At 40.5% G+C, this 16,235-nt stretch overlaps 1 protein-coding gene across 2 annotated transcripts in view; it reads left to right on the plus strand.

Annotated features, from left to right (window-relative positions):
* galnt9 (polypeptide N-acetylgalactosaminyltransferase 9) overlaps window positions 1-15,781 on the plus strand; it is a 98,604-nt gene extending 82,823 nt beyond the window's left edge. For both annotated transcript variants that reach the window (XM_056377023.1, XM_056377022.1), the window contains 5 exons: window positions 2,821-3,006; window positions 4,710-4,847; window positions 7,337-7,432; window positions 14,391-14,558; window positions 14,793-15,781. In XM_056377023.1, the coding sequence (XP_056232998.1) occupies window positions 2,821-3,006; window positions 4,710-4,847; window positions 7,337-7,432; window positions 14,391-14,558; window positions 14,793-14,939 (735 nt within the window). In that variant the 3' untranslated portion in view covers window positions 14,940-15,781. The remainder of the gene's footprint in view (window positions 1-2,820; window positions 3,007-4,709; window positions 4,848-7,336; window positions 7,433-14,390; window positions 14,559-14,792) is intronic.
* The last annotated feature ends 454 nt before the right edge of the window (window positions 15,782-16,235 follow it).

Raw genomic sequence — 16,235 nt, forward strand, 5'->3', positions numbered from 1 at the left:
AATGCCTTTATTAATGTCCAATTAAACGCAAGCTTTCATACACCCCTGAGCATTACAGGAACATGTAAATGATGATAAATGGGACTTGTGTAAATGTTTGATAGTGTCTCATTTCCATGAACACTGTACACTTGGCCATATGGCTCAAGGCTTACTGGTTCAAACGTCGTGCCAGCCCACAGGAGCACAAGTTGATACAGCTTACTCTGGTGATTTCATTTGGCTTTCTGCTATCTTAACAAAGGCTCTGCTTGCCTGAACACTGTCGGTTACAAAACTGAATTAAAGCCAAATGATGTTTCTAATGTTATTGTGTAACAATTGTGTCCTAGTTATTAGATAACACATTATAATAAGATACAGAAAATACTGGGTAGTTACCAAGGAACACGTAGGGAACAAACTATTAATTACCAGATAAGTGATTCTGTATAGTAAATAATTAAAAGTTGCTTAAAAACAGACTTAAAAGATGAATGATAGTCAATTTTATTCCTACTGTCAACAAATCTCAAAACCACCATTGATTCTTCTGAGAAGTGTTGTCTGTGCACGTGAAACCTAATGTATCTTAATCCTCTGTGCTATAGAGGGCCGTTAAAACAATTAAAACCACATCAGTGAGTAACACTGGTTTCCCTGGGTGACACGTTCCTTTCGTTACGATCAGCGTGGGCGCTGCAGTTTATTTTTAGGCAATCCCACATACACCGTTCTGCTGCTGGAAATACTCACTAGAGCACCAAATGCCTATTAATCCACGGCTATAACAGTCCCCGACAGACACACTGTTTACTCCTGTCTGAGTAACCTTTGCTAAAAACTACACCGTCCTGCTCTGTTAGGAACTTTTTTAGCTGTTATAATTTTTTTACTTTTTGAATATATTCCTGAACTGTTTTTAAAGATTCACGTCCTCAATAAATTTTGGGACTGCAAGCCACTGACAGAGTTAGGAAGTCAGACAGCATTGACAAAATACAGAATATGGCCAGTCTTATGCTTTCATTAGTAGATCCCAATTAACCTGATGAAGCTGAAGTACTCCTTAATTTCTAAAGACTTAAATATTGTTTGCTATTTTCATGCACACCTTCCTATTACTTAAGATTTACAATCTCTCATCCCACGAAACCGAAAAGCTGAGTCTTAACTGGGAATTCATATTCATTTCTTAATACCTAAACCACATTCTCAAAATACATTTTAATCATCTTCAGAGCATTTACATGACGGCGTCATGTTCTATGTTGGTTTAACATACTCGTCACACAACTGCACAGAAGAGGAGAAAGAGAAGGCCCATACCTGACGTCAGTGTTTGTTGCTATAACATTCAGTGACACTGCTGTAAACTCGGGAGTTTGAATAAACTACTCCGTACATGCTTCTAGAAGCTGTGTTTACTTCCATGGCAGCACGGTCAGCTTGAAACAGGCTTCACCCTTACTCAGGACTTAATTGAGAAAATAGTCCTGCAGCAGCCTTCTCCTTTAACACCATGCAGGGGGTACCGTTTTGGGTTCAGAGAGAAGTTAATGGTTCAGAACATCTGTTACGCATTGTGGCCATCATCATTAAGAGACTGTGGGTGGTGGAGCCTCTGCAGTTTGTACGTCTGGAAGGACGTTACCATATGCTGTGGCGTTCTGATGGCGTTGCACTAGTGTCTAACTGCTGGACCACTTTCTCACAGCACGACATAGAAGTGCAGACTGTATATCAATGGAGGATGTTTCACAGTATTTTGTAGAGAGTTTTAAAATTCAAATCTTTTGCTGCACTATGAGAAATGACTGTTTTACTACCATGTGACTGCCTGCCACTGTTTTTCTTACCTTGGGTATGTCGGTTGACTGTGACAGCATCTCTCAGCCAACAGTCAATCAATACTTTCTGCTGTGATGGATGCTTTTCAAAATGACACATATTTACTGCCTGGCTTTATATCATCCCTTATGCCGTACAGCATAGTATCAGGGGTTTCTGGTTGTCATAGGCAACTCTCTGAGGTCTTGTGTATCTATGGTTCATAGGCACACAGAGCAATTTATCACACACTCTTTCACTTGCTTCAGCGGAAAACAATAGACATTGACACTTAATTGCAGCATCAAACACATGTGCCATGTTAAGCCATGAATATGTAGCTAAAAGGAAAAGTTGATGAGAAAATAAAATATGAAAAATACATTTTTTTTCATGGCCATTGGGCATGCTACACTCTGCTGCCCTTTCTGTACTGAAGGAGCGTTTCTTGTACATTTTTATTTTGCCTCTTTTCTGAGCTGGAAAATGTAGCAGCAGATTTGTGTGTGTTTATACAAATATCTTCATATAAATTTTAAGCACTATGCTGCATCATAAAGCTATGATTTGTTACAGCAAGTTCAGTTATGAACATGATGCTATTGTTAATCACATTTAATGTTTACGCTTGTTTGACCTTGATCTATGGCAGTTTTTAAATGTGCTCTCAATAGGGGCAAGATATGAACATGTCTAAATATCCAAAATATGGTGAAGACGTTGCCCCTGAAGATATCATATTTGGACCTGGGGAGGGATGATTTTCAGTCAAAAAAACATGTTTGTTTTGTGATGCTGAGTTTAAAGTGATCACAATCTGACTTATCAGAATCTAGTAAACGATGGCTGTGGAAGACTTTCATTTCCACTGCACCCATGAAGTGGAAATGAAGCAACTTCCAGCATTTCCTTTATATTTGTTTGTATTTAAAAAGAGCTCGGTAAAGGAATTCTTGTGGATACCGCAATTGATTGACTGACTCAGTATTTCTCTGTCTTGCTGCTGTCTAGGTGTGGCAGTGTGGAGGGAGTATGGAAGTCCTGCCATGTGCCAGAGTGGCCCACATCGAGCGCACCAAGAAGCCCTACAACAATGACATAGATTACTACGCCAAGCGCAATGCCCTGCGGGCCGCTGAGGTCTGGATGGATGAATACAAATCCCACGTCTACATGGCATGGAATATTCCCATGAATGTAAGTTTTCCTCCATCTTAGATCACGCTCCTCTTGCCCCCCTCTCTTCCCTTCTCACTTTCTCATTCAGACATGCAGCCGGGTCTCTGGAGACTCTAGTCAATAGAAATTCAAAATTCAGATTTCATCCCACCTGACCTTCACAATGGCAGCAGAGCAAAGGCAATGTGAGGAAGCGGTGGAGTCTGACTCCAAACAGATGAGAGAGGTGCACCAAGTGAACGAGAGGAGCCTCATATCTAATCAGTCTATTTTCATACACATCAGTCCAGCTTAATTGCTTTCAAGGGTCTTTTGAGTTGGGCTTCAAAATAATAAACAGCTACTCCCATTAATAAAGAGTTTAATGTTGAATCCTAATTGCCTCCTCAGCCATGCAGACTGAGATGATTGTCAGTGAAGGACATCAGTGGAAACCTCAGAACACTGTCCAAAACAACACACTGCTGTTCAGAACAAAACAATAAGCGGCTGTGTAGCAGTCACACACAGGTCTGATGCTGCTGACGCCTGCATGTCTAGAAGTTTGGCACAAACATCATTATATGAAAACGCACTAAGTGCAGGTAGGAAGTGCCGACTGGGGAAAGGTTGTAGCCATTGTGTGTGGGTGTGTGTGTGTGTGTGCAGTATAGAGGACTTGTTGGGGAGTGGTGAGGGGGGTGCAACTTTGACAAACTAGCCAATCGGGCCACATCCCTTCTCCAGTGTAATTACAAACACAGTGGCATGGCACGTTATTACCCCAGCTGTCCTGTGGTGCAGAGTTATTTTGTGTACAGTACAAAGACCTAACGCTACGATTATTCCATCTACCCCCCTCCCTCGCCTCCCAGCCCGCCCATACACACGATCACAGATTCTTGTTATTGTCTAAGGTCCCCGCTGAGGGCACAATTACTTTGGTGGGGGATGGCTATATGATGCACCACAGTGGCCTGGCCTCAAGTCCAAATACCAAACATCTCACTGAAATTGACTTCATTTATTAGTGGCACTTTCTCCTAACCAAAAAATAAAGAGTGTATTTCCAACTAGAATTCATTATGAACAGATGTTGAGAGCAAGTTTAGCAGCTGGCTGCAGGTTCCAGCAGAGAGGGGGAACTGATGAGAAAGCTTGGCCTGGGAACACTGTGTGTGTGTGTGTGTGTGTGTGTGTGTGTGTGTGTGTGTGTGTGTGTGTGTGTGTGTGTGTGTGTGTGTGTGTGTGTGTGTGTGTGTGTGTGTGTGTGTGTGCGCGCGTGTCTGTGTGCGTCTGTGTCTGTGCGTGTGTGTCTGTGCATGTGTGTGTGCGCGCTTTTACATCATTGTCTATATGAAGGCACATATTGTATATTTGCATATCCATGCACAAACTGTGTGTGTGTGTCAGGATCAGGCTTCTGTGCCAGGCAGTGCAGCTATTAGGCATTCCCCCAATCAATTTGGGAAGCCACCTCCATAATGCAGGCAGGGCCGTGAGGGCTCATAATTAAGCAGCTGATTAGAGTTTGCTCAGCACAGATCATGTCTAATGAAAGAACAATGATGGTCCCACATGACAGGCACATCTATCCATCTCTTAACTAAATGCTTGTTGTGTCCTCAACACTCTTGCGTCTTCCGTTTCTGCAGAAGCTCGCACTCTCTTAACGTTCTTAAGTAAATTGCCCGCTGGATAAGAAGTTTTTTTCGTCTTTGTTTTGTACCACTTGCTAACAGAACCCGGGGGTTGATTTCGGGGATGTCTCAGAGCGCTTGGCCTTAAGGAAGAGGCTGCAGTGTCGGAGTTTCCGCTGGTACCTTGAGCACGTCTACCCAGAGATGCGGATCTACAACAACACCATCACATATGGCGAGGTGAGAAAGATACTTGCTAACAGGATTACTAGAAATACTCTGCATGCTAATTTTGCTATATCATCATCTGTAATTCTATTACAGAGCTGTGGTTTGAATAGGATGCATAGAGAGAAAGCTAATTTGATTCCATAGATGATAAATGCAGAAAATGAGTCAGTGAGAACTTATTAATTAATTTGTGAGCTGTGCATTATCAGGATCTTTTCAATGTCTGGTGTCTTTATTGAGAAACCTTTGTCTGACAGAGACGTCAGCAGCTAGTTGATGTCTACTTTATTTTGCTGCTATGAGCAGATGTGGAGGCTCATACCCTCCACAACTTTAAAGAAAAATAAATATGAATTCATTGTAACCAGTCTAAGCTAAAGGTATCCCGTAGAGATGCATCGATCGATCAGCTGGTGATCGGAAAAAGACAGTTTTCTGTGTGATCAGCTACGATTGGTGACCGGCCGATCAGTCTCAGATATCCGATTCTGTGCCGGTCAAACTTACACTCATTTGCCACACGATGGTTCAAGTCTTGCACACAACAGCACTGCTTGACACACATACACACACACACACAACATGCCGTCAGCGTGGAAGCTCTTAACCGTGAGTGAGGAAGACGCAAAGCTTGCAATTTGTAACACCTGTAAGGCCAAAGTAAGCCGTGGAGGAAGACATTCAGAACAACAAACTTCATCAGATGTTTGAAACACCATCACCCTCGTCCAACTTCAAGAAGATAGCAAAGGCAAAGCGGCTAAAACTAGCGCCACACCACTTACCTCCCCTGTACATGAGGACTACCTCGCTGACTGCTGCAGCTCACATGCATTTGTGTCCACACCTCCACATTGCTGCTGTGCCTTGGATTATGGCCATCAATTATAATAATAATAATCATCCATCGATGATGAGCAGTCTGAAAAGTGATAAGTAACCAGACAGCAGTTATATGATGTTTGACAGAGAGAGGGCCCTTCACTTAGTTATTTAATAGTTATTAGTCACAGTTTTATTATGAACAGATGTTTTTTTCTTTTTCCCATTAAATAAAAGTTTCAAAATGTTGATGTAGTTGTCCATTATAGTTCTTAGAAAGCAAATCAGTATCGGCCAATATCAGAATTGGGAGGTCATACTCTTAAAAAAATCGGAAATCGGAATTTGCCAAGAAAAATGCTATTGGTGCTGGTAATCTCTAGTATTGCGTTGCTATAGCAATGCAGCATCATCACACAGGATTAGATGCAATTTCCTCATAATGAGTTTTAATTAAGCACTTATTAGTTTTCCTATCGAACTTGATTGTTTTGGGCTTGGCTGTGCACTCGGCACAGTGAGGGAAGAAAACAGGATTATGACACTGAAGAATTGAACACACTCCAGAGTCAGACACTCTTTTCAGGTTTGCTGAAGTGCACCATTTTTCCTCATATCAATTTCAACAATGAAAAACAGAGGAAAATCAATATGCTATCCAAGTGCAATGTCAGAATACATCAAAATTAACCTCTAGATTCATCAATGCTCTGTGAATTTACTCCCTCCTTTGTTTCTCCTGCCGCCTGTTTTGGCTCTTGCACCCAACTAATGGATTCCTTGGAGCGGCAGCCACTTAAGTGGCACTATTTCAGATCTGTCGACAAGCTGGGAAACACTTACCTTGTGTTACCACACAGCTGCCGCAGCAGAAGTGAGTCTCATCTGTCACTGAAGATCAGTGCCATGCTCGGCCATGCTGACCAGACCAGCCGAGTGGAACCTTCCCTGACAACAGCACATGATAGATATGTCACAACCTGGAAATTAAGCCGTATGCATTCAAATCACACAGAGCCGGAGCTCATGCTCAGTGCACACCACCATCTGGAGGCCTGGAGGAGAGAGAGAGACTGAACTGGGACTGGTCACTGCATAATGATATCCTATCATGGCCTGGCCGTGACTTTGAGATGATATAAGACTCTGCTGTGTGAACAGGCCACAGTGGATCTGGTAGACAGGAGGCAGTGTAACATGCACAGGCACTCAGGAATAAAATGGTCAGATTCAAGAGACTAGAGAAATGCTAAATAAACAATTGGCAATTTTTCTTTCTATTTCAATTCTGTGGCAAATGTAACCACAGCAGCCAGTAACAAGGAAGTCATTTTTGAGTAGTGGTGGGAAACTGCTCCAACAAAAAGGGTTTGACTTTTGCATTTATTTCTGATTTTCTGTTTTCATGTAGAAATATTTGAATTGAATAGCTTCCCCTAGCTTTCTGACTGGAGTGATCGTCATGGGACTGCTTTTCATTGTATTGGTCATGGTAATTGATTGTTTTTCTTGTGAGTGAGCCACTGTTTTACCGAATTGACGTTGATAAAGTTACATTGAAATGACATAACATTGAAATTAAAATGCTCCTAGAAAGCATAGTCCTTATGGCCATGCACAGACCTGAGCCTTTCCCTTCCTCATTTAAGTAACTGTATCTCTGTGTTGTCTTTCAGGTGAGGAACAGCAAGGCCAGTGGCTACTGCCTAGACCAGGGCTCTGAGGACGACGACAAAGCTATCCTCTACCCCTGCCACGGCATGTCCTCCCAGGTTAGACCACACTTCTGGACCGTTTGTGTGTTCATGTTCATTACTGTGTTCATGCCAATCAGTCAATAATGAAATTAATTAAGCTGTCAGTCATTCAATGTAGCGCTGATTCTTCCAAAATAACACTACATGTGTAATTTTTAATATTTGGTTTTTTTATACTTGCCGTCCTGTTAAATATAAACACTCTTCTTTCATGCACATCTCAGTTGAAGCTTTTAACAGAACAGCTGAGACACACCCAAGACATAACACGATACACCAAATGACCAGTGAAGTTGTTCAAATAAACTGCAAATACAGTGGATTAGAGGTCAGGAGGTACATGCTGTAAATGGAAATAAGTGTGAGGGTAGATTCAATCAGGACTCATATTCTACGTAAAAAGGTTTTCTGGAGGTCAATTTCCACAGATTTATGTCAGTATGGAGAACTAGCAAGATGGATTTAATAGGCCCTGCATATGTGCAAGTTTTCAAAGTTGAATGTTGCTTTCACTAGCAGCATGCTGCTCAGTCCACGCATAGACTTGCAATTGGCTTCTTCAGTTTCACCCCAGGCACCAACACATCAACGTTGCCGCCATATTGGACCAGTCAAGACTGCCCTTTGAACATATAGAAATAAATGGAAGAGCTGCATTTTGTCTGGATAACTATAACATTTAAACATTTCTCAACCAAGAATCATTAAGCAACAGCTACAGCCTCAGCTAACATGTTAAGCTAACTAGCATGCTAACAGTATACTGCCTAAAACAGACAGAAACTGGAGGAGGTTCAGGTGGATAATAATCAAACATGGTCATTACACACCACAACATGACACTTCCTCTAAACCTGTGTGGGTGTAACCTGTGTGTAGGAGCAAATAAAGGAGAGAAATAGCATACAAGATGAAGATAGACAGATGTATGCAATGTGGCCTTCTGTAGTCAAAGCTGAAGTTGTCAATTTAATTTAGAGAACCTGAACAGACTGTAGTGAATAATGCTTTGGGAAAAAAATACATGATATAAACTCATCTTTTTTTTCCATTCAGAGAGAAACATGTCAAGGTGGCCCCTTGCCTCCTGTCTTGATTAAGTAGCACTACTGCAGACAATAAAGATTCAAAACAGATTCAGGGTATTAGAGTTGGAGAATATGAAATGAGATTGTAAATGTGCTTCCATAATTCGTTAACACTTATTTAGAAATGTGAAAGCATCAATCAACATGCTCAGTTACGGCGCTAATAAATACTATAGTATAGTATCTGCACTATATGTTAAATGAACGAAACCATGACTTATATAATATCTTTAAATATAAAGTGATAACCTCAGTGGATCATATAAACAGATATGAATGTGTGTGTCTTACCATATTATTTCAGTGGTTAAAAACATATTCGAAAAATTAATCACTTGATGATAATCTAATTCCTCAAATCAGACTGAGCCGCAGAATCATGGGAGGTTAAATTGAAGAGTCACACATTGATTTTGTTAGTAAAATAATCACCACATCTATTGTTATGATTGGGAAAGTAAGTTTTTTTGTTGTCAAGTGTATCCTCACTTCTCATGCTGCAACTTAGTGTGAGCCAGCATGTTTTTCACATCTCTTCATAAACGTTTGCTGCTCCAGAAATCACACCCACTTAAATCCTTCCACCCCATCAGTTCTTTATTTTCAACTTCTTACAATTTATGATATTTAATTTTTCCAATTATAAAAATGTATACACAGTACAACATGCAGTTAAACAAGGGAAATCTTCAAGATCATTTCTACTAATTATCACTCTTATTCATCCATTCAGTCGTCTAATCTCCGTCTCATGAGCAGAGGTCAATTTTAACATGAAAAGGGGAATCCTAACTTGTGGAAGTCTTTTTCTCATGCAGTTAAAATTAGACTGTTCTTAAAGTCTCGAAGCAAATGTTTTAAAAAATACTTGAATCTACATTTTTAAGACTTGTTTTTTATTACATAACACGTATATATAGACATAGTTTGAATTTGTTTATTGGCAGAAGTAATCAGTGAGCCTTTTTATATTCTCTCATCTCCCTGCACATTCATTTTTCTTTATTTGTATGTTTGATTTCAGACATGTCTGAAGACTTCAAAACAAAGATTCCTTTAGAGAATTCATATAAATGAGTGGAACTAGCCATGGATATATTGTTTTAAAATAGAGAGAATGTAAATCTCAAATAATACAGTATATTTTACAGAATTGGCAATTTGGCATAACAATGAACCATATCTTTGCAGGGCTTCATGTTTACTTTACATATATATAAATGTTTATACTGGCTTAATAATACTCAGATGCTGATTTGACTGTACTACAAGGTAAAAATGAGCCAGGTGATCTGCAATGACTCTATTTGAGCTGCTCAGTATGAAACACTGGGAAACTGGGGCACTCCAGGTGAGAGTGCATGTAATTATGTGAACACACAGCTGATGCTGCTGAAAAAAGAAGGTGCACTCAGTATAACCTTTACTTGAATAGATACCAGGACACTGTGGGTAGGAGCCTGTTGTTCTGTTTTTGTGCAGAGAAACAAAAGACAATCCCAAAGACAAATCATGCAAATGCTATTCATGCATCATTTTTTCTCCTACATTAGCAGCCTTTCCTAACTGCTACTTTTGCTGGTGACATCTTCATTATCCGTCATATGACGGTGTATTATAGGGACACCAGACTCACTGGTCTCTCTTTTCTCCTCTAGTGAAAGCTTAGTGGAGTCCAGTAATGTAAAGCTTCACTGACTCTTTTAATCCTGATCCCCAGGGGAAATAAACAAATGGAGATTAATTTTGTGCCTTTGTATCATTAGATTACAGTGATGGCCGACATTACTGTGAGCGGGCCGAATTCAATTTCATGGGATGCTGTGATTTTGCATTCCTTTTTACCATTGCTCCTTTTACTTATGAAAAAATGTAATTGACCAGAATAAATCTTTATTGTGCTTCTGAGGAATGAGTCTCTTTCTGCCGGCTCTCCCAGTGGAAATCTAAATCACAGATAATGTCTCACCTTTGTCCAATAATATAATGCAGTGAAAGCATGGAAGGAGGAACTACGAAGCTGCATCATTGCTCTAGTCATATATACACACACACACACACACACACACACACACACACACACACATACACATAAACAGGGCAGTAGTCTGTTAAAGTAATAATCCATCTTTTTCCATGGTTCTTGTATGTGCAGCAGTGCAAAGTGCAAATGGTCCTGGGTGAAGGTGAATATAGATCAGAGGGTGTGATGATTAATAAATACATTCACAGCCAGTAGCATTACTGGTCTCTGAAACGGCTGTGCCAATCACAACGAAGCATGAAGTCTGAAGCATGAAGTCAGTAGCTCAACAAATGGAAAGATGCTTCTTCAGGAAACTGTGCTGCTGTCTGGATGCTGAACACAGCACCACAGATCTGCAGCCAAAGGCTGGTGGTTTTAGTACAACAGCAGTAGAAACAAATTATAAAAAAGAAAAATAGTTCAATGAGGGTGTTTATTATTCAACAATATCATAATTGTACTGTATCTCATGTCGTAAACAGTTCATCATCAATAATAAATAATGTGACAAAACAAAAAAACAAAATTGAAATCTCCCACAGAAACAGGCAGAATACCAAGTTTCAGCCATCCTCTTTGATTGTGCGTTAATGTGTGTGATTTTATTTTGCAGCAGAATTATGTCATTTGCATGTGGTTGAAGTAAACTTAGTGGCTGGTGCGTGATGGCACTGAGCTCTGGTGTGGCACTTCTCACAAATTTATCAGCATAAGTGTCCTGCTGCTTTCAGACGGCTGCAGGGATTTAATGAACTGAAGGAAAAACTTTTCATACAGCATAAGGCAGCTGTGGAAAACAGATAGCAAGAGAATGGCCATCAAAATAATTTATAGAGTGACGGTCCCGATGGCCGAGTGGTTATGGCATGTACTATGTGGGCATAATGAGCCCTGAGCAGCAGGTTCCTGGTACGACTCCCAGGGGCCGGACCCTTTATTTCTTGTCTCTCCCCAACACTCTCTCCCGTATTTCCTGTCTTCCTGTCTGTTTAAATTTTAAGCACTATTATTGCATTTGTTTCAAGTATTTGCTTTGTTGTTGTTAACAAAATCACAAGTTTGTGAGATGAACAAGGAAGACATTTTTACCAAATGACCAATAACTGCCTGAGCACTGGTTGTTGCACCACCACGTTCCCTCTTACAAGGAATCCCAGCTATGTGATGTGCATGGTGCTGATGGACACCCTCTTCACCAGTTATGCTCAGGGGCCTCTTAAGTCTCCCCTATATAAGATTGTGATGAGGTTGGAAGCTCACTCAGATTCCCATGCTACATTGTACTATAGTCACATGCTGTACCTCCAGAGCTGAGGCCCCAAGCCGAGCCCTTCTTAAAACGTTTGTTATAATCTGTGGCAAAAACTGAACTTCCTGGTGGTGCAAGGAACTAGAAAGGTAGAAATGTGAAGATTACAACCCAGTGCAATGGGCAAACACTCCATATTATATTTACATTGTCACAGCATTGCACCATTAATGAGCTAATTAAGAAACAAGTGATTAGCTTGACCTCCAAAGTGGCTGCAAAACTTTTACGATGGCAGGAAGGCAATGGAGCGTCTAATGTTGCAGCATGAGTCACAGGTTAATTGGCTTGGCAGAATCATTTCCTTGCCTTAATTATTTCTTATGGTCCCATTTTAAATGTATTAGCGTATGAAAGGCTGCCAGACTGAACTGTAAACAGGTATTAGTGGGGATTATCAGGGTTTTCCTTGTGCCCAGTCACAGTTTACACCACGGATAAATCTGCTTACAGAGATATAACCCCAAAAGACCCAAGACAGAAGTACAAAATTCTATGAAGGTTTCTTAATCAAACCATGACGACCTTTAGGCTTCTACCTTGAGAAAACTAGCACAAGTTCACTGCGTTACATGTCTTGCATTATAGTCTGAGAGTTTGAAATGTGGTTATATAGATGTCTGCCATTCCTTAGTGCAAAGAATGATCCTCACCAGCATCCTCATGAGCAGCCCAACCTGCTCCAGTGAACCTTGAGTGACACAGAAAGTGGCACTTCATTGTTTTCCTATTTGTTCCGAGTGGTTCTTTAGGGCAGAACATTGGATTACAAACCCCCTGCATTCTCTCTCCTCACAAGGAGCAGCACCCACACAGGCCACTTACCGCAGGTTTAGTTTCTCCATCCGTGCTCCAAAACCCTCCACTCAGACAAAGTTATATCAGTGTGGAGAGAGTTTTGCATGCTGAAATTGATTTACAAAGGTACTTGAACAGGGCTTATTTGTATATCAATATACCACAAGAGCAGATTTTCATACTACTTCATATTACATTTGAAGCTTTAAGAGATTGATGATAGTCACAAGGGCCTGCTTTTACAGTGGGGTTAATCCAGAAACCTGTTCCTAAAGACTGGAAAACAATCACACTGGGACAGAAAACGATGCAGCATATTTTCATCAATAAAGCACTGGAGGGCACATTGTTCATAACAGTCTGGATTCAAAGGCATTCTGTTGCATTGATTCCGTCCAGGACTGGAGAATAACATAACATACCTACCCTGAGATTCAGGACAGTCATGTGCTGTATGTGTGCTCCCCTTCAAAGCAGGCATACTGTCATATTGAAGACCTCCCTATCTTTGCCATCTAATTTTTCAGAGGGGATCACTCCCATAAATAACCAATGCTATCTCTAATGTATCCTTACGTAAGAGATACGTATCGTCACAGAGCCTTTCATGTGCAGGATTAAACAGCGAGGGATCAAGTTTAGGTTTGGGGAAATGCTGTGTTATTAATCAGCTGCACACTGTGGTTTCCATGCAGTGTTTTATACTGACATATTCTACAAAACAACACAGAAACACAGTCTTGTTTTTTGAATGTAGGACATTTTTCTCAATCTGACTTTTTTCGCATCTGCTTTACCATATTAATATTATTAATGCTACCAGCTTGTTAATTCGCAGTTACTATAGAATACACTTAAAAACCAGGCAAAACTGCAGTAACTACACCCTGGTTTAGTAAGCAGTGGACTCTGGGAGGCTCCATTCAGAGAAACAGCCAATGAGAAAGCTAAAGCAAAAGAGCAAAGTAAAAGCTAGCTGGTGATATAGCCACAGCTAGCTAGATTCAGTTATTTTTTCCTTGCTTTTAAATAAAACATTTTGATGTACTGCCATCCTGTAGATAACGAGGCAGCATCTAAATCCAATCAGTGTGGACAAAAACACTCAGAGGGAAACAAGTTTAACTATATAATTATAGCAGCTCAATAGCTGTCATCTTAGCTTCTGAATATGCTGTGATTACACTATGTTTAAATCACACATTTAAACGTATTGTATTATAAATTATTTTTTCACAATGATTTCAGTATTAATATTAATATTAATGAAAGACACAGACACTGATACATAAAAGATGAAGATATTGGCTTTAATAATCAAAATAAAGTTCATTTTTATGACCAAACTAATTTAAATGGTCAATAAAGCTGAAAGAACATGTTTTGTTGAGACAGGTAGATACAAGGTAGGACTTCCCCTTGTATTCTGGGAACATTATCTGAAGGCAGAGTACAGCACTGTATCCTCATCCTCTGTGTATTATCCTATAATGAAAGCATCACAACCTTTCTGTTTGCCAAAGCTTTAAAAAACTTTTCTTGCTCTCTGCCTCTGTAGTTACTGCAGTCTGTCTGAACAGCATCACTGCACAATGACTTCAGTTGTCACACAGTAGCACATTTACAGCTTGTGGTTCCCGCTGATACTGAGGTGCTCTCTAAAAAGTCGAGTATTTGTTTTTCAAAGCTGATGATTGCTGCTACAGTACTTGAGTCCGGCAGTGTAACACATTGGTTATCTCCGTGTTGCAGCTGGCCCGCTACTCTACTGAGGGGCTTCTCCAGCTAGGACCCCTGGGGTCGACCACCTTCCTGCCTGACACAAAATGTCTGGTTGACGATGGCAGAGGACGAACTCCCAGTCTGAAAAAATGCGATGCAGTTTCAAGGATTTCCCAGAGACTTTGGGACTTTACACAGGTAAAAAAGGAAACACACGATCTGCTCTTTTCATGACGATCTTAGACACTGTGACACTTCAAACACACCAAATGTAGAGAAAGCTAAAATAAGAGAGTGACACAAATGTTACTGAATGTCTAATAACTGTTATTGATGCCATATTCTGTGAACAACTCTCAGTGTTGCAACCATCTGTTTCCCCTCAAGGTTATTGCATGAATTCGGTCATATTTCCATGTGTTGTTGTTGCAGAATGGACCGATCATCAGCAGGGACACTGGTCGATGCTTGGAGGTAGAAATGTCCAAAGATGCCAACTTTGGCCTTCGTCTGGTGGTCCAGAGATGCTCTGGTCAGAAGTGGATGATACGAAACTGGATTAAGCATCCCAGGCACTGAAGCCAGAGAACAACCTCTGAGACAGTTTGGGCACTGTTTCAAGTGGAATTTGGGTCTCCAACTGTGGACAGTTCAGAGAGGAGCAGGGACTGCTGGTGCTAGTGTGTGGTATTTCACACTCAAGACTGCACTGCACACCGAGCTACCCTCAGGCCACAGAGCTTCCAACACTGAGTGTTAAAGAAGAATATGATCAATTCGTGTGTTCCACTGAGCTGTGTGCGCTGTTTGAAATGGCCCACATTTCTGACATTCAGCTACATGTATAGAACAGTGTAACAAGACACCTGAGTGCTGCCCCCGAAAGTGGTTCAACATCCCAGTAATTCTTTTATTTTTACTGTAAAACTAGAGATGAGAGAGAGGGCGTGCGTGGGTGTGTCTTTTGTTTTCTTTTTCTGAGTGCATCTGACCAAATCAGAAGATATAATTGTCGTCAATTGCCACATCAAAGTGATTATTTTGGGCTGTGATGTGGAAAATTGCTTTGGACATATTGTGCTGCCTTGGCAAGTCATGTAATAGGCTTCAAAGGGACGGCCCATCATCTGATCGGGAGGCATTTCACCTGCACTCACACAAACCACGACAGTTCTTTGTTTCTTTGGACTGTATTGCTCACTGTGGACAGGAGCAATCATGTGCCTTTTTTCTCGTTTTTCTGCTTCATCTGACCAGGGAATGTCAGTCCCAAAAGCATGTACAAAATTATTTGAAAGTTATTAATATATAAAACAATGTATAAATCAGTCTAATGATAGTAATATATTGTAAAAAGTGAAAATTGATATCCGTCCTCTGATAACAATTAGGATAATAAAATCATTTTTATGATGACTCGACTCTCTTTCACTTTCACTTCTTTCTCTTTCGCAGAGTTGACACCACTTCAGTCGTCAGTTCAGAGAGTTAAGTGTCAAATGTTGTCATCCTGAATGTACTTGACTGTGTGTTACATAAAAACTACACATTTTCTTTTGTACTATTGTAAAGCCAGCTGCTAACAACACCAGTACAATTGCCTGTCTTTTGTTGTGCCTGCACTTACAACCACCTCAAGCCTCCATCTGGTTTCTGGCCCTGTGCACTGTAATTGTTCTAACCGCCCACTGGATAACAGTTCTTCAGAAAGCTCTGAAAGCTTTCCAATTATTATACTCAGAAAGAAACTTTTTCACTTGTTTAGTTTTTCTCAAAAATGTGACCGAATTGGAAGAATGACTTGGCTGAAAATGTCTTGACATACTTTAAACCTGAGTTTCAAAACATGTTTGAGAGACACCCACTATCTTTTTT

This window comes from Seriola aureovittata, chromosome 5 (genome assembly GCF_021018895.1).
Source record: "Seriola aureovittata isolate HTS-2021-v1 ecotype China chromosome 5, ASM2101889v1, whole genome shotgun sequence".
In the NCBI taxonomy this organism is placed as follows: Eukaryota; Metazoa; Chordata; class Actinopteri; order Carangiformes; family Carangidae; genus Seriola; species Seriola aureovittata.